This window comes from Scyliorhinus torazame, chromosome 19 (genome assembly GCF_047496885.1).
Source record: "Scyliorhinus torazame isolate Kashiwa2021f chromosome 19, sScyTor2.1, whole genome shotgun sequence".
In the NCBI taxonomy this organism is placed as follows: Eukaryota; Metazoa; Chordata; class Chondrichthyes; order Carcharhiniformes; family Scyliorhinidae; genus Scyliorhinus; species Scyliorhinus torazame.
Genome location: NC_092725.1, coordinates 140,559,162 through 140,578,709, shown reverse-complemented (window position 1 = coordinate 140,578,709; position 19,548 = coordinate 140,559,162). Strand labels below are relative to the sequence as shown.

The window sequence follows — 19,548 nt, the reverse complement described above, 5'->3', positions numbered from 1 at the left end:
TATAAAGCATTATTGAAGGTACAATCCCATTTCTGCTCTTGCACATATTTATGTTCTCAGTCATACAGTCTGGACGTCAGTTGATCTTTGCAAGTGGTGAAGAGAAAAGCAGAATGATCCTGGGCTCTCGCACTGATCAGTTAAGAGGATACATTGGCAGAGAATCTGAGCAGATAATTAAATTAGAAAGGCGGTCCAATGTGAGAAAAGATCGAGAGGAAAAATAACTTTAGAATTCGACTGAAGAAAAATTGATCAGTTGAGAACAGATAACATGCAGTATCATTCTCCAACTTGTGATGGGTGGGGCAGAAAAGGTGATTTTTTTTTTTGTGAATACAATATGTTACCCCTGAAGGAATTGCTTGTTTTAAAAAAAATTATCTTGAAGCGCCTATTTGTCGAGGTTGAAAATCATTATAGCAGTTACACAGGGTGCGGTTAGTGTGGCTTTAGAAGTAAAGGATCTATCAAGCATGTTTGCAAAATGTATGCTACCTAATTTAAACTGTTTCTATGTTAGTGTTTGGGCTCTCTCTGTGATAGGTTTGTATGTAACTGAGTACTGTGGTTTTAATTTTAAGCTTGATGGAAGTTGTCAGTTACATAAAGTTAGCCCATTTAAACTCTAGTTGAAATGCATGTTGCACAAGTTTTCTTTGTAGCAGATGTGGGTAAGGAGGACAGGGGTGAGTAGGGTGATATGCTAACCTTCCCTGCCCTCATGATGTTCTTTAACTTCTTTCCGCATTATTGATCAGTCCTAGGTATGAGGGAATAAGGAGTCAGTGCCATTTCTCTGCAGGTGGCCTGACTGTTGTCTGACATGGCGAAAGATCCAGGGATGTGAAGCTCTTGTCTGGTTGGGCATGTATTGTTGGGGCATATATGTTGGTCTTCAACAGAGAAGACTATTGGGGCGGCAGGGTGGTACAGTGGTTAGCACTGTTGCTTCACAGCCCAGGCTCCCAGGTTTGAATCTGGCTTGGGTCACTGTCTGTGCAGAGTCTACACGTTCTCCTCATGCCTGCGTGGGTTTCCTCCGGGTGCTCTGGTTTCCTCCCACAAATCCCAAAAGACGTGCTTGTTAGGTGAATTGGACATTCTGAATTCTCCTTTTGTGTACCTGAACAGTGGCCGGACTGTGGTACAAAGAACAAAGAAAAGTACAGCACAGGAACAGGCGCCCGTGCCGACCATGCTGCCTGTCTAAACTAAAATCTTTTACACTTCCCGGTTCCGTATCCCTCTATTTCCATCCTATTCATGTATTTGTCAAGATGCCCCTTAAATGTCACTATCGTCGCTGCTTCCACCACCTCCACCGGCAGCGAGTTCCAGGCACCCACTACCCTCTGTGTAAAAAAAACTTGCCTCTCGCTGCTCCTCTGAACCTTGCCCCTCGCACCTTAAACCTATGCCCCCCTAGTAATTGACCGCTCTACCCTGGGGAAAAGCCTCTGACTATCCACTCTGTCTATGCCCCTCATAATTTTGTATGATGTGGAGATGCCGGCGTTGGACTGGGGTGAGCACAGTAAGAAGTCTTACAACACCAGGTTAAAGTCCAACAGGTTTGTTTCGATGTCACTAGCTTTCGGAGCGCTGCTCCTTCCTCAGGTGAATGAAGGGGTATGTTCCAGAAACATATATATAGACAGATTCAAAGATGAATCTGTCTATATATATATATGTTTCTGGAACATACCTCTTCATTCACCTGAAGAAGGAGCAGCGCTCCGAAAGTTAGTGGCATCGAAACAAACCTGTTGGACTTTAACCTGGTGTTGTAAAACTTCTTACCATAATTTTGTAGACCTCTATCAGGTCGCCCCTCAACCTCCGTCGTTCCAGTGAGAACAGTCTACCATGAGGGACTTTGTCAAAGGCCTTACTGAAGTCCACATAGACAACATCCACTGCCCTACCTGCATCAGTCATCTTTGTGACCTCTTCGAAAAACTCTATCAAGTTAGTGAGACATGACCTCCACTTCACAAAACAATGCTGCCTCTCACTAATACGTCCGTTTGCTTCCAAATGGGAGTAGGTCCTGTCTCGAAGAATTCTCTCCAGTAATTTCCCTACTATTGACGTAAGGCCCATCGGCCTGTAGTTCCCGGGATTATCCTTGCTACCCTTCTTAAACAAAGGAACAACATTGGCTATTCTCAAGTCCTCCGGGACATCCCCTGAAGACAGTGGGGATCCAAAGATTTCTGTCAAGGCCTCAGCAATTTCCTCTCTAGCCTCCTTCAGTATTCTGGGGTAGATTCCATCAGGCCCTGGGGACGTATCTACCGTGATATTTTTCAAGACGCCCAACACCTCGTCTTTTTGGATCTCAATGTGACCCAGGCTATCTACACACCCTTCTCCAGACTCATCATCCACCAATTCCTTCTCTTTGGTGAATACTGATGCAAAGTATTAATTTAGTACCTCGCCCATTTCCTCTGGCTCCACCCATAGATTCCCTTGCCTATCCTTCAGTGGGCCAACCCTTTCCCTCTCTACCCTCTTGCTTTTTATGTACGTGTAAAAAGCCGTGGGATTTTCCTTAACCCTATTTGCGAATGACTTTTCGTGACTCCTTCTAGACCTCCTGACTCCTTGCTTAAGTTCCTTCCTACTTTCCTTATATTCCACACAGGCTTCGTCTGTTCCCAGCCTTCTAGCCCTGACAAATGCCTCCTTTTTCTTTTTGACGAGGCCTACAATATCTCTCGTTATCCAAGGTTCCTGAAATTTGCCGTATTTATCCTTCTTCCGCGCAGGAACATACCGGTCCTGAATTCCTTACAACTGACATTTGAAAGCCTCCCACATGTCAAATGTTGATTTCCCCTCAAACATCCGTCTCCAATCTATGTTCTTCAGTTCCCGCCTAATATTGTTATAATTAGCCTTCCCCCAATTTAGCACATTTACCCTAGGACCACTCTTATCCTTGTCCACCAGCACTTTAAAACTTATTGAATTGTGATCACTGTTCCCAAAATGATCCCCTTCTGAAACTTCTACCACCTGGCCGGGCTCATTCCCCAGTACCAGGTCCAGTACAGCCCCTTCCCTAGTTGGACTGTCTCCATATTGTTTTAGTAAGCCCTCCTGGATGCTCCTTACAAACTCTGCCCCGTCTAAGCCCCTAGCACTAAGTGAGTCCCAGTCAATATTGAGGAAGTTGAAGTCTCCCATCACAACAACCCTGTTGTTTTTACTCATTTCCAAAATCTGTCTACCTATCTGCTCCTCTATTTCCCGCTGGCTGTTGGGAGGCCTGTAGTAAACCCCCAACATTGTGATTGCACCCATCTTATTCCTGATCACTCCCCACATAGCCTCGCTGCCCTCTGAGGTGTCCTCCCGTAGTACAGCTGTGATATTCTCCCTAACCAGTAGCGCAAGTCCGCCACCCCTTTTACATCCCCCTCTATCCCGCCTGAAACATCTCAATCCTGGAACGTTTACCTGCCAATCCTGTCCTTCCCTCAACCAGGTCTCTGTAATGGCAAGTACTAATCCAAGCTCTAAGTTCATCTGCCTTACCCATAATACTACTTGCATTAAAACATATGCACTTCAGGCCACCAGACCCGCTGTTTTCAGCAACATCTCCCTGTCTGCTCTTCCTCAGAGCCATACTGGCCCTATTCCTTAGTTCTCCCTCAATGTTTTCACCTTCTGACCTATTGCACCGGTACCCACCCCCCTGCCATACTAGTTTAAACCCTCCCGTGTGACACTAGCAAACCTCACGGCCATGATACTTATTCCTCTCCAGTTTAGATGCAACCTGTTCTTCTTATACAGGTCACACCTGCCCCAGAAGAGCTCCCAGTGGTCCAGATAACGGAAACCCTCCCTCCTACACCAGCTGTTTAGCCACATGTTTAGCTGCTCTATCTTTTTATTTCTAGCCTCACTGGCACGTGGCACAGGGATTAATCCCGAGATTACAACCTTATAGATCCTGTCTTTTAACTTTCTGCCTAGCACCCTGAACTCCTGCTGCAGGACTTCATGCCCCTTCCTGTCTGTGTCATTAGAATGTACCAATATGTACAACGACCTCTGCCTGTTGCCAATCCCCTTTCAGGATGCCCCCTACCCGTTCGGATACATCCTGGACCATGGCACCAGGGAGGCAACATAGCATCCTGGAGTCTCTTTCACGTCCACAGAAGCGACTATCTGTGCCCCTGACTATAGAGTCCCCTATGACTATTGCTCTTCTGCGCTTTGACCCACCATCAGAGCCAACCGTGGTGCCATTGCTCTGGCTGCTGCTGTTTTCCCCTGATAGGCTATCCCCCCGACGGTATCCAAAGGGGTATACATGTTCGCGAGAGGGACAACCACAGGGGATTCCTGCACTGACTGCCTGCTCCTTCTGGTGGTCACCCATTTCTCTGCTGCACCTTGGGTGTGACCACATTTATATAACTGCTATCTATGACGCTTCCTGCATGCTCCTACGTGCATCCAACTGCTGCTCCACCCGAACCATGCGGTCTGTGAGGAGCTCTAGTTGGGTGCACTTTCTGCAGATGAAGCTATCTGGGACGCTGGAAGCCTCCCGGACCTGCCACATCTCACAGTCAGAGCACTGCACCCCTCTAACTGACATTGTGTCAATTAATTAGTAAATTAAATTTAAATTTAAAAAAAAGAGTTACTGTTTCCTAGCACTAGATTTCTACTATAAATGTGAAAGCTAAATACAGTACTCTCCGATCTCTGGCTTAGATACCCCTCTAAATTATAATTAAGTAATTATGTTGAATTAGTTTAACAATGCTTAACTTTTAAATTTAGTGTAGATTCCCAACCAGCCAATCAGGTCACTGCTTTACTGTGATGTCACATCAGTCGTCGTCTCCGCCCCCCCCCCCCCCCCTAATTTGAAAAGGTAATAAAAATGCAAATAAATAAAAATCGGTTACCTTCCCAGGTTCTCAGATGCTCTCTGGTTCGCTCCCTGCAGATTAACAGTTACAGGCCAGAAGAAAGAGAACAAAACAGTAGGGAAAAAGCACCTTCTCCCACTCTGCACCGAATTACCAAGTTCCAATTCCCACTCAGGATGTGTCTCCTTCACCTGCGCAAAGCTTACTGAGTGCGCTTTCTGTCTGTCTTTTATACAAACCTCAGCTAACCAGGGTGACTCTCACTACTTAAGCTTCAAGGAGACGAATACAATGTGCACCTTTGTGCCACTAAACAGGCCTCAGGTGACTGACAGATAACGGCCTCTCAGCAATTAGGTGGGGGCAGCTTCAGCCAATCAGACACTAAGCTACACACTGCACTTTTTACTGACTTTTCACAGCAACTTCATTGCAGTGTTAATGTAAGCCGACTTGTGACACTAATAAAGATTATTATTATTAAATTGTGTGGATTCTTCCTGCTACCCTAGCATATCTATTGGATTCAATCAGTAACTAAATGGGCATGTTGATTCTATTCTAGACTGATGCTGACGGTGCAATATTATTTGGAGATTTGGTGCAAATAGCAAGTTACAACTATTTGTCAGTTGATTGCCTTGTTCCTAGACAGTGTTCAGCTGCTGTCAGAAATCAGTGGAGTACTTTTGAAGAGTTGAGCAGTTGTTGCATGGAGTTTTCTTGAGGGGGTAGGTGAGCAACTTATACGGTTTCTATACTTAAGTTACAACAAGAATATTAAAATTAACTAACCCGGGAACTTGTTCTCCTGATGAATATCTCTGCTATGGTGTAACAATGGCATAATTGACTTTGAGGCAATTCAAGACTATTGACCAACGTTTCTTTCATTTGTCATTTCATCTGATTATTGGTGGGAAACCTTACTGATTATTAGCATAGATCAGAAATTGGTACAGCTGCCACTAATGACATTTAAATGTTACTCCTTTTGATGCTGGTAAATTTCCTTGTAAAGCAAGGATCATAATTACGATATTTGGGTTGTTAAGAATTCTATCAGGTAAAGTAGAATCGTTCCGGGTCAGCTCTGACGCTGCTGCTAATTTATGCGTGGCAAGGAACACCCGGGATTCCATTACGAATCCTGCTATCGGGCACCATTTTGAGCAGGTGGCCCGATCCTGAGGTCTGGCTGGGTCAGTCCCCTACAGCACGCCACATGAGGGCAACCTGAACCCACCCTGCACCCCCCATATAGGGGACCACCCCTCCCCCACATTGGAGACCCCCCCCCACATCAGAAACCTCCATCCCCATATCGGAGGCCTCCACCCCCATATTGGAGACCTCCGGACCTCCCATATTGGAGACCCCCCCATATTGGAGACCCCCCCATATTGGAGACCCCCCATATTGGATACCCCCCCATATTGGATACCCCCCCATATCGGAGACCCCCCCATATCGGAGACCCCCCCATATCGGAGACCCCCACATATCGGAGACCCCCCCATATCGGAGACCCCCCATATCGGAGACCCCCCCATATCGGAGACCCCCCCATATCGGAGACCCCCCCATATCGGAGACCCCCCCCATATCGGAGACCCCCCATATCGGAACCCCCCCATATCGGAGACCCCCCCCATATCGGAGACCCCCCCCCATATCGGAGACCCCCCCATATCGGAGACCGCCCATATCGGAGACCCCCCATATCGGAGACACCCCCTTATCGGAGACCCCCCTTATCGGAGAGCCCTCCCCATATCGGAGAGCCCTCCCCATATCGGAGCCCCCCCATATCGGAACCCCCCCCCCCACATCGGAGCCCCCCCATATCAGAGACCCCCCATATCGGAGACCCCCCCCATATCGGAGACCCCCCATAATCGGAGACCCCCCCCATAATCGGAGACCCCCCCATAATCGGAGACCCCCCATAATCGGAGACCCCCCCATAATCGGAGACCCCCCCATAATCGGAGACCCCTCCATAATCGGAGACCCCCCCATAATCGGAGACACCCCCATAATCGGAGACGCCCCCATAATCGGAGACGCCCCATAATCGGAAACCCCCCCCATAATCGGAGACCCCCCCATAATCGGAGACCCCCCCATAATCGGAGACCCCCCCATAATCGGAGACCCCCCCATAATCGGAGACCCCCCATAATCGGAGACCCCCCCTATCTGGGCCCCCCCCATATCTGAGACCCCCCATAGCAAAAGCAGTTAAGTGCTTTCTGCAAAAAAAAATCAGGGAGTCCTCCCATATCAGAGACCCCTCATCAGCTAATGATCGTTACCACATCAAAAGTGCTTTCTGCTAATAAAAAAAGAGAAAGTGAAAGCACTTATCCCTTAGGTGATTATAAACAGTGTAGATTGCTTCACAGCAGAGTATTTGAGATATGTTCAAGCATAAATAAACAATCCAAACACCTGGCTGCGTGGAAAGAGCTTCCTAAAAACTATATCTCTTTGAAAGTTAATAGAATCCTCGCTGATCAAAGGATCTGGTGGGCTTTGTGATGTGTTTTGGCTTTCTACGAAGTAACAGCTGCGCTTTGTACACTTCTGTTTAAGGCAGCAGTTGTAAGGAAAGGGAAGTGAAATAAAATGCGATTTTTCAGTTTCTACCTGGACTACCCTTTTGCTTCCAGAGGATCTCTAATAAGAGGGAGGGTCTCTGATATGGGGGGGGGGGTTCTGATAGGGCTGGCAGGATTTCCATTGTGAGGGGGGTCCTGTGATAGACTTTAGGGTACCTATGTGAAATACATATCACCGTGATCCATTGCAAGGTCCACCGCATCAGGACTACGCTTAAAAATACTCAAATGGGAAGAGATGGGGATTAAGACTCTAAAAGATTTGTTTCTTCGGGGTCGGTTTGCAGGATTGAGGGAGCTGGAAGCGAAGTATGGGCTAGAGCAGGGAGAAGTGTTTAGGTACATGCAGGTTCGGGATTTTGCCGGGAAGGAGATACAGAGCTTCCCAGAGGAACCGGCCTCCACATTGCTGGAGGAGGTGTTGACGACAAGGGGACTGGAGAAGGGGGCAGTGTCAGCGGTGTACGGAGCTATTTTGGAAGAGGATAAGGCACCACTGGAAGGGATCAAAGCAAAGTGGGAGGAAGAGCTGGGAGAGATTATAGAGGAGGGGGTCTGGTGTGAGGTGCTCCGGAGGGTGAATGCCTCCACCTCATGTTCGAGGTTGGGGCTGATACAGCTGAAGGTGGTATATAGAGCGCACCTCACGAGGGCGAGGATGAGCCGATTTTTTGAAGGAGTAGAGGATGAGTGTGAGCGTTGCGGGGGGGGGGGGGGGGGGGGGGCTGCGAATCACGTTCATATGTTTTGGTCCTGTCCAAAGCTAGGGGAGTACTGGAAGGAGGTGTTTAGGGTACTTTCCAAGGTGGTACGTGTGAAACTGGACCCGGGTCCCCAGGAGGCCATATTCGGGGTGTCGGACCAGCCAGGGTTGGAAACGGGAGCGGAGGCAGATATCATAGCCTTCGCCTCGTTGATCGCCCAAAGGCGGATCCTGCTGGGATGTAGAGCAGCCTCTCCACCCAGTGCCCTGGCGTGGCGGGGGGACCTGTTGGAATACTTGACCCTTGAGAAGGTTAAGTTCGAACTGAGGGGAAGCTCGGAGGGGTTCTACAAGTCATGGGCACTATTTATTATGCACTTTCAAGAACTGGATAACATCGAACATTAGTTTGGTGGGGGGAGGGGGGCTGTGTAGATTAAGGGTGACTATGGGTAATCCCTGATTCCTTTTTGTCATTTGTTTATGTAAACATGCGGGCTGATGTTTGGGGGTTGGTGGGCGGATGGGATTGTTGTTATTATGGGGATTGACATATCTTGCTGATTATTGTTTATTGTTGATGGGTGTAAATGCAGGAGCAAATGTGAAAAAGGAAGAGAATAAAAATATTTAAAAAAAATAAAAAATACTCACACCAAGGGCAGCACGGTGGCACTACTGCCTCATGGCGCCGAGGTCTCAGGTTCGATCCCGGCTCTGGGTCACTGTCCATGTGGAATTTGCACATTCTCCCCGTGTTTGCATGGGTTTCGCCCCTACAACCCAAAGATGTGCAGGCTAGGTGGACTGGCCACGCTAAATTGCCCCTTAATTGGAAAAAAATGAATTGGGTACTCTAAAATTGAAAAAAAAATAAAATAAAATACTCGCACCAATCCACGCGTGCGTGAATCCTGGCTGAGAGGGCAGGAGGCGGTATGGAGAATCAGGCATTCAGCCTATTAATCGGATGCAAATAGATTCAAGTGACCCATTTGTATCCTCCCACTGGCGCGAGGCTGTAGCTCATTGTCGGTGGGGACCAGAGCATTTACCAATCCTGTTCTTTGCCCAGCACGTGATTCTCCGCCGAATTGGGAACTCCGCTACCGGTGGAGGGTGGCATGGACAACCCCCACACATACATACAAAACACCTTTGTCCAACATGAATCTAACAAGAGGTTTTACCCTTCCAGGCACTGAAACATTAAATTAAATCCACTTAAAACTAGACCTTATTTCTAATGTTTACCATTGCAAATATAAACCTTTTAACACTACCTTTGTTTTCCTAACATAAGGAACACTCTCATCTAGATAATCAAACCCCTCACAAATGATTCAGATCGTACTTTCTCCATCCACCTCTAAACCTAAAGAGACCAGCTCGCCCCATTAGTACCTATGAGCTAACGTTGTGATGCATAACAGAGGCGGAAGATTTTTGACATTGCTAATAGCAGAATCCCAAAGGCAGAAGATTTTGCCTACTGAAGGATTTCAATGCGAGTGGTCCAAAACAGGAGGTACGTCCTTCCTGCTTTGGACAATCATGGTTTGGGAAGATAAATGAGAACGGGCCGAGACTACTCGAGCCTAGCTCCTACCTTGAACTTGAGCAACAACACCTTGTTCTAGAACAGAGACATCTGGAATGAGGGCATTGGCACCAGCTGGATCTGATCATCATCAAATGCAGCTCTCTGAACAGCATCCTCAACACATGCAGCGACCACAGTCTTGACTAACACACTTTTTGGTGTGCACCAGGTTAGGATCTAATACTTGAAGTTTTTATCATTCAAAGCAGAAATGCCATCCTGTATCAAGACCAGCCTTATCCAGATAAAAGCTAATAGTTCCCTGATTTGATTGAACAGATGCTCTCTGGCAGTGAAATGGTACATAATTATGACACCATCTACAATACCGCATTCGCAACAATTATTTTAATTTTAATTTCGAGTTACCCAATTATTATTTTCCAATTAAGGGGCAATTTAGCATGGCCAATCCACCTACCCTGCACATCTTTGGGTTGTGGGGGTGAAACCCACGCAGACACGGGGAGAATGTGCAAACTCCACACACAAAGTGACCCAGGGCTGGGATTCGAACCCGGGCCCTCAGCACCGTAGGCAGCAGTGCTAACCACTGTACCACCCCTTTCTCAACAATTATAAGAGCAGGGGCAGCATGGTGGTGCAATGATTAGCACTGCTGCTTCACGGCGCCGAGGTCCCAGGTTCGATCACGGCCCTGGGTCACTGTCCGTGTGGAGTTTGCACATTCTCCCCGTGTTTGCGTGGGTTTCACCCCCACAACCCAAAGATCAGAAGGCGAGGTGGATTGGCCACACTAAATTGCCCCTTAATTGGAAAAAGCGAATTGGGTACTCTAAATTAAAAAAAAAAAGAATTATAAGAGTGATCTGAGCGAGAACATTCTAAATGCATTGTGAACCACTTGAAGTAAAGTCTACTAGACTGCGGGGGCGGTGCGCCAATGATAACTGTTATGTTTCCAGAACTTCCAGATGTACTTTGACACCGCAATGCTAGAGGCATGTACAAAAAGACAACCGGTCCTTCAGCAAAGAAAACAAAGGCAGGAAGGTCAGCACCGACTGCAATAAACAGTTGGAGGGATGTGTGCAAGACTACCTTGAGTTGTACACAAGGGAGAACACTCACTGAGGAAGCTCAAAACACAAAAGAAAATCTGCCTATCATGGAAGAGATGGATATTGAACCAGCATAGCTAAGCTACGCACTTGTGTGCGTAAGAAAGCAAATGCAATGTTGTCATTCATCTCAAGAGGCTTGGAATATAAAAGCAGGGATGTACTTCTGAAGCTTTATAAAGCATTAGTTAGGCCCCATTTAGAATACTGTGAGCAATTTTGGGCCCCACACCTCAGGAAGGACATACTGGCACTGGAGCGGGTCCAGCGGAGATTCACACGGATGATCCCAGGAATGGTAGGCCTAACATACGATGAACATCTGAGGATCCTGCGATTATATTCATTGGAGTTTAGGAGGTTGAGGGGAGATCTAATAGAAACTTACAAGATAATGAATGGCTTAGATAGGGTGGATGTAGGGAAGTTGTTTCCATTAGCAGGGGAGACTAGGACCCGGGGCACAGCCTTAGAATAAAAGGGTGTCACTTTAGAACAGAGATGAGGAGAAATTTCTTCAGCCAGAGAGTGGTGGGTCTGTGGAGTTCATTGCCACAGAGGGCGGTGGAGGCCGGGGCGTTGAGTGTCTTTAAGACAGAAGTTGATAAATTCTTGATTTCTCGAGGAATTAAGGGCTATGGAGAGAGAGCAGGTAAATGGAGTTGAAATCAGCCATGATTGAATGGTGGCGTGGACTCGATGGGCCGAATGGCCTTACTTCCGCTCCTATGTCTTATGGTCTTATGGGCAAAGCTGCAGGTTCTGATGAACTCCTCAAGAATGGGAAACCAGCACTCCTTCAGCAACTCCACAAACTTCCCGGTTTCAGCTGGAGGGGGGAGTTGGGTGCTGTGCCGCAGAATATGTGTGTACAAAGACTGTGACCCTGTGCAAGCACAAGGGTGACTGCTGCAATTGCAACAGCTATTGAGGCATCTCCCTGCTGAGTGGTGTGTGTTGCCCTTGTCAGACTTCAAATTCCAGACGAACACATCTACCCTGAATCCCAGAACTAGAATATCTACAACTGGCATGACCATTTTGGTCCAGCAGCTGGAAGAGAAATGCCGTGAACAAAGGAGACCATTATATATTGACTTCATCGATCTCATCAAAACATTTGACCATGTGAATAGAGTTGATCTATTCAAGCTTCTGGAAAAATTGGCTGTCCACTGAAGCTGCTCAATGTGATCCCCTCTTTCCATGACAATATGATGGATAAAGGTAGCTAGTAAAGGGGCAACATCAGAATGCTTTGAGATCTGCAGTGGGGTCAAACAGGGTTGTGTTCTGACACCAAAACCCGTTTGGCATATTCTCTTTGTTGCTGTCATATATCTCGGGTCATGATTTAGCACAGTGGGCTAAATAGCTGGCTTTTAAAGCAGACCCAGGCAGGCCAGCAGCGCGGGTTCAATTCACATATCAGCCTCCCCGAACAGGCGGCGGAATGTGGTGACTAGGGGCTTTTCACAGTAACTTCATTTGAAGCCTACTTGTGTCAATAAGCGATTTTCATTTCATTTCATTTTTCATTCTCAGAGTGTGATGATAAATAGATTGTGATCTATATTATCATCTGTATGTGAATAATAATATATGTATAACTGTTATAGTTCCAGCACCCAACCTGCAGGTGGTGAGAGTATGCAGGCACATGACCTGGAGGCACCATGTGTTCCGGGAGAAGGTGTCAGTAAAGAGTTTGTAGCAGTCCCATATTAGAATAGCTCTGTAATATCTTTGTGTAAGTTAGTGTTAGACCATTAGAACATAGAACATTACAGTGCAGTACAGGCCCTTCGGCCCTCGATGTTGCGCCGACCTGTGAAACCACTCTAAAGCCCATCTACACTATTCCCTTATCGTCCATATGTCTATCTAATGACCATTTGAATGCCCTTAGTGTTGGCGAGTCCACTACTGTTGCAGGCAGGGCATTCCACACCCGTACTTCTCTCTGAGTAAAGAACCTACCTCTGACATCTGTCCTATATTTATCTCCCCTCAATTTAAAGCTATGTCCCCTCGTGCTAGACATCACCATCCGAGGAAAAAGGCTCTCACTGTCCACCCTATCCAATCCTCTGATCATCTTGTATGCCTCAATTAAGTCAACTCTTAACCTTCTTCTCTCGAATGAAAACAGCCTCAAGTCCCTCAGCCTTTCCTCATAAGATCTTCCCTCCATACCAGGCAACATTCTGGTAAATCTCCTCTGCACCCTTTCCAATGCTTCCACATCCTTCCAAAATGTGGCGACGAGAATTACACGCAATACTCCAAATGCGGCCGCACCAGAGTTTTGTACAGCTGCAACATGACCTCATGGCTCTGAAACTCAATCCCTCTACCAATAAAAGCTAACACATTGTACGCCTTCTTAACAACCCTCTCAACCTGAGTGGCAACTTTCAGGGATCTTTGTACATGGACACCGAGATCTCTCAGCTCATCCACACTGCCAAGAATCTTACCATTAGCCCAGTACTCTGTCTTCCTGTTATTCCTTCCAAAATGAATCACCTCACACTTTTCTGCATTAAACTCCATTTGCCACCTCTCAGCCCAGCGCTGCAGTCCCTCTGTAACTTGTGACATCCTTCCGCACTGTCCACAACTCCACCGACTTTAGTGGCATCTGCAAATTTACTCACCCACACTTCTACGCCCTCCTCCAGGTCATTTATAAAAATGACAAACAGCAGTGGCCCCAAAACAGATCCTTGTGGTACACCACTAGTAACTGGACTCCAGTCTGAACACTTCCCATCAACCACCACCCTTTGTCTTCTTCCAGGTAGCCAATTTCTGATCCAAACTGCTAAATCTCCCTGAATCCCATGCTTCTGTATTTTCTGCAGTAGCCTACCGTGGGGAACCTTATCAAACGCTTTACTAAAATCCATATACACCACATCAACTGCTTTACCCTCATCCACCTGTTTGGTCACCTTCTCAAAGAACTCAATAAGGTTTGTGAGGCACAAACTACCCTTCACGAAACCGCGTTGACTATGTCTAATCAAATTATTCCTTTCCAGATGATTATACACCCTATCTCTTATAAACCTTTCCAAGATTTTGCCCACAACAGAAGTAAGGCTCACTGGTCTATAGTTACCGGGGTTGTCTCCACTCCCCTTCTTGAACAAGGGGACAACATTTGCTATCCTCCAGTCTTCTGGCACTATTCCTGTTGACAAAGATGACTAAAGATCAAAGCCAAAGGCTCAGCAATCTCCTCCCTAGCTTCCCAGAGAATCCTAGGATAAATCTCATCCGGCTCAGGGGACTTATCTATTTTCACCCTTTCCAGAATTGTTAACACCTCCTCCTTATGAACCTCAAGCCCTTCTAGTCTAGTAGCCTGAATCTCAGTATTCTCCTCGACAACATTGTCTTTTTCCTGTGTGAATGTTGACAAAAAATATTTATTTAGCACCTCTCCTATCTCCTCGGACTACAAGCATAACTTCCCACTACTGTCCTTGACTGGCCCTACTCTTACCCGAGTCATTCTTTTATTCCTAACATATCTATAGAAAGCTTTAGGGTTATCCTTGATCCTACCTGCCAAAGACTTCTCATGTCCCCTCCTGGCTCTTCTTAGCTCTCTCTTTAGGTCCTTCCTAGCTAACTTGTAACTCTCGAGCACCCTTACTGAACCTTCATGTGTCATCTTTACATAAGCCTCCTTCTTCCTCTTGACAAGTGTTTCGACTGCCTTAGTAAACCACGGTTCCCTTGCTCGACCACTTCCTCCCTGCCTGACAGGTATATACTTATCAAGGACACGCAGTAGCTGTTCCTTGAACAAGCTCCACATTTCCATTGTGCCCATCCCCTGCAGTTTTCCTCTCCATCTGATGCATCCTAAGTCTTGCCTCATCGCATCATAATTGCCTTTCCCCCAGATATAACTCTTGCCCTGCGGTATATACCTATCCCTTTCCATCACTAAAGTAAACGTAATCGAATTGTGGTCACTATCACCAAAGTGCTCACCTACCTCCAAATCTAACACCTGTCCTGGTTCATTACCCAGTACCAAATCCAATACGGCCTCGCCTCTCGTTGGCCTATCTACATACTGTGTCAGGAAACCCTCCTGCACACATTGGACAAAAACGGACCCATCTAAAGTACTCGAACTATAGCGTTTCCAGTCAATATTTGGAAAGTTAAAGTCCCCCATAACAACTACCCTGTTGCTTTTGCTCCTATCCAGAATCACCTTTGCAATCCTTTCCTCTACATCTCTGGAACTTTTCGGAGGCCTGTAGAAAACCCCTAACATAGTGACCTCTCCTTTCCTGTTTCTAACTTCAGCCCATACTACCTCAATCGACGAGTCCTCATCAAATGTCCTTTCTGCCACCTTAATACTGTCCTTGACTAACAATGCCACCCCTCCCCCTCTTTTACCACCTTCCCTGAGCTTTCTGAAATATCTAAATCCCGGCACCTGCAACAACCATTCCTGTCCCTGCTCTATCCATGTCTCCGAAATGGCCACAACATGGAAGTCCCAGGTACCAGCCCATGCCGCAAGTTCACCCACCTTATTCCGGATGCTCTGGCATTGAAGAAGACACACTTTAAACCACCTTCCTGCCTGCCGGTACATTCCTGCAACTTTAAAACCTTACTCATGACCTCACTACTCTCAACCTCCTGTATACTGGAGCTACAATTCAGCTTCCCAAGCCCCTGCTGAACTAGTTTAAACCCTCCCGAAGAGCATTAGCAAATTCCTCCCCAGGATATTGGTACCCCTCTGGTCCAGGTGTAGACCATCCCGTTTGTAGAGGTCCCACCGACCCCAGAATGAGCCCCAATTATCCAGAAATCTGAAACCCTCCCTCCTGCACCCATCCCTGTAGCCACGCGTTCAATTCCTCTCTTTCCCTATTCCTCGTCTCGCTATCACGTGGCACGGGTAACAACCCAGAGATAATAACTCTGTTTGTCCTAGATCTAAGTTTTCCAACTATATTGATTTTAGACATTTTAGTAAGCCGTTAGTGTAATGTTGGTAATAAATAACTTTGTTTATAAAGCAAAGTCTAATGTTCTTTGTTCACACTACAAGATTCAACATCAGCCCAATCAAAGAACATTACACAGAGGGTCTTTACTTACATACAAAAACAGACAGAAAGATGTGCCCCTTTGCTTGTCTGAGATACAAGGCAAAGTTGCGCCAAGTTGTCATTAGAGTTGCTCTACGCTGACAGTGCCACACGAGCATTCCGTATCAAGGAACATCTTCAGTGGCAAATGGACAGATCCTTTCACGCTTGTAAAGAGTTTGGTTGGACCATCAGCAGCAGGAAGACAAATGCCATGGCCCAGGATATTGCCGTAACACCATCTATCAGTGTTGACAATGTGACACAAGAGGTTGTTGTTAGCTTCACACATCTCGGCTCCACAATCAGCAGCAATCTCTCAGTTGATGCTGAAACCAACACGCGCTTTGCAAAAGCTGCAGCTGTCATGCCCAAGCTGAGTAAGAGTGTGGAACAACAGCAACTAAACTGAGAAGACCAAAATATGAGAATAACAAGCCTGCATCCTCAGTGCAGTCCTCTACCGTGGTGAGATCTGGACAACATGTGGCTCTACACGAGTTCCACCATTTCAGATGTGCCATTCGCAACTCTTGGCAGAATGAGGTCACCTTCTCCGAGGTCCCTGAACATGCTAATTCCATCAGCGTATAATCATTGCTAAGGCAATGACGTCTGTGTTGTGTCATGTAAGAGTCCCTTAAAAAAATGTGTGTTTCTCAAATGGCAGCAATGATGTCAGCGTGTGGGTGGAGCTGGGCTGTTTTTCTGTCTTGCACTTTGATTTTGAGCTGAAAAGCTGCTTTGTGGCTCTGTTTAGTTTTGTTTTAGATTTGGAGAAGCTGCAGTCACAGCAAGATGTGAAATGAAATGAAATGAAAATCGCTTATTGTCACAAGTAGGCTTCAGTAAAGTTACTGTGAAAAGCCCCTAGTCGCCACATTCCGGCGCCTGTTCGGGGAGGCTGTTACGGGATGTGACTGAATCTCTGCAAGCTAAAGAATATTCATTTGATGATTTCAAAGTGGTAACTGTTCTCAGTAGAGAATTTAAACCTGCTGTCCTTATGTAAAAAGGGTTTTTGTCTTCTGGATGTCTTATAGAGTACTGTATTCTTTGGGGGGGGGGTATTTGAATTGATGGTTGGTAAGATGTTCACTGTATGTTTATAAAAATGTTAATTGGGTTCATAGAATAAACATTGTTTTTGTTTAAAAATAATCTTAGATCTCTGTTGCATCACACCTGTAAAGTGGGCCCTTGTGTTCCCCATAACCAAAATCTATTAAAAGTTGTGGGTCAGGTGAACTCCATGATACACTTTGGGGTTCTCTAAACCCTGGACCATAACAGTTGGCTCGGCCATATTGATCGGATAGATGACAACAGTATACCCAAAGACATTCTTACGGTGAGCTGGCCCCTGGGTCATGACGTCTTGGGCGTTCATACCCCCGCTACGAGGACACTTGTAAATGAGATATGAAAACGGTGGACATTAACACTTGAGGTACAGTCACTGACAGCTGTGTCCCTTGGCCGCTGACTGTTTGGAAGGGAATTTGGTGAGACAGGCAGAAACAAAAATCATAGCAGGCAGAGAAGAGGGCCCAGAGGAAACAGAGGTCAGCAAATCATGCACCTTCTCAGCCCACTGTTTTCCTCTGCAGCAAATGTGGCAGAGACTGTCATGCCAGACTGAAACTCCTGATTCACACCAGGCAATACTTAACGTAGAGTTGACCGCCACAGCGCAAAGAACTGGAGCATTTTGCTCTTGAGAACAATATACAAGCATACGAACAAGGAGCAGGAGTAGCCCATTCAGCTCCTCGAACCTGCTCTGCCATTTAATAAGATCATCTGATCTGATAGTAACCTCAAATCTACCCCCCACCTACCCCTGATAACCTATTGCCCCTTTCTAACCAGAAATCTATCCTTCACTTGTCTTAAAAGTATTCAAAGACTCTCTTCCTGAAAGGCAGTGGAAGCAGAGCTCCAAAGACCGTGACCATCCGAGAGAAGAAATTGTGCCTCATCTCCATTGTAAATGGGCGATCTCATATTTTTAAACGGTGACTCCGAGTTCTAGATTATCCCACATACACCCTGTCAAGACCCCTCAGGAACTTAATCAAGGTGATTAAGGGAGGACTTCATGAAAATGCTGAATTTTCTGGAAAAAATAATCAAAAGTTATTACGGGACCTTGAAACCAAAGGATTTCAAATCAAACTGATGCAGACAAATTTAGGAGTCTGTTGCCATCCCAATTGGTGTTTTAACTGGATGGGAATATCCCAGAATGGAATCCTGGCTCAAAAGACTAACTTTTGTTTATAAAACGTGGAGGAACTGAGTCACAGAATTAGTTTTAACACCAAGAAACATTTATTTATTAAACATGAAAAAAATTGGATTATGATACATACACCTTCACTCTTCCCTTAGCATTACCAAGACACACAGATTTTAAGATTATGGATTACAGAGTATGATACTCCTTTACTCTTCCCTTAGCTTAACAAAGACACACGGGGCGTAATTCTCCGTTCCTGAGGCTAATGGTACCAACAGAGAATCCGCGGGTGATTCACGATGGGAAAACAGGCACAAACCTCTCATCAATTCTGGTACCGGTGACGGGCTAGCATCGGTGTCGCGTGGAGCACCCGCGGATTGTGCGGTAAACGACCGGAGAATCGCCGGATCCCGGACCACGCATGCGCAGGGCTGACAATCTTTAATATTTTTGTTGTGGAAAAAATATTTCAGAAATTTCCCTAATCTTGTGGCTGGAGAGGTACCTAATTTTTGTTTCCCAGGTAGCCTGGTTGAGATGGAGAATAATCGTTCCAAGAAGCATTGGTAAACATGATTCTCTCCTTGTATCTCAGGAGTCACGAGGTTTATTTCAATAGCAAAGATGAGAATGGCATCACTACAGATAATTTTGAGTTCTAGTATTCATCAGATTGTAATTTTTCTTTTACTTGTTTTATAGTGTGAAGTTCAAATTAATCATTAAGAATGATTTTACATTTCAAATACAGGTTCAACCATCAGTGGATTTTGCACCTGTACCAACAAGCTCACAAGAAATAGATCCACAACAGTCTGCATCTGCAGATGTCCTTGTCGGCCACGTGGTGCCCAAAGAAACAAACAAAATGGAAGCATGTTACAAAGAATCGCTGGAAAATATGGAAGCAAAGCTTTCTGCTGCAGAAGAGGAAAAGCTCAGAATTAAAGAGGTACTGTTGTCGCATGTGTAAAGTCTACATTGTGTGTCATAGTCATTGGGTAAAAAACATTCCGCAGTTAATTAGAAACAATTTTCACAGGGAAGATGTACCTATTTTGGAACTTGCAATATTTACATTTTTTGTGCAGGCAGTCCTCAACTTTGTGACATTCGAGTTACGACAAATGGCACTTACGATGTTTATAAATTAATACCATGCTTTGACTTTACAACTCTACGGGGAGGCGGTGGCGTAGTGGTATTGTTTCTGGACTAGTAATCCAGAGACCCAGGATAATGA

General features: G+C 46.0%; 1 protein-coding gene across 5 annotated transcripts in view; it reads left to right on the top strand.

Moving 5' to 3' along the window:
* The window catches only part of LOC140396561 (coiled-coil domain-containing protein 91-like), a 266,598-nt gene that overhangs the window by 79,672 nt on the left and 167,378 nt on the right, over nucleotides 1–19,548 (top strand). For all 5 annotated transcript variants that reach the window (XM_072485328.1, XM_072485327.1, XM_072485326.1 and 2 more), the window contains exon 5: nucleotides 19,057–19,257. In XM_072485328.1, coding sequence (XP_072341429.1) covers nucleotides 19,057–19,257 — 201 coding nt within the window. The remainder of the gene's footprint in view (nucleotides 1–19,056; nucleotides 19,258–19,548) is intronic.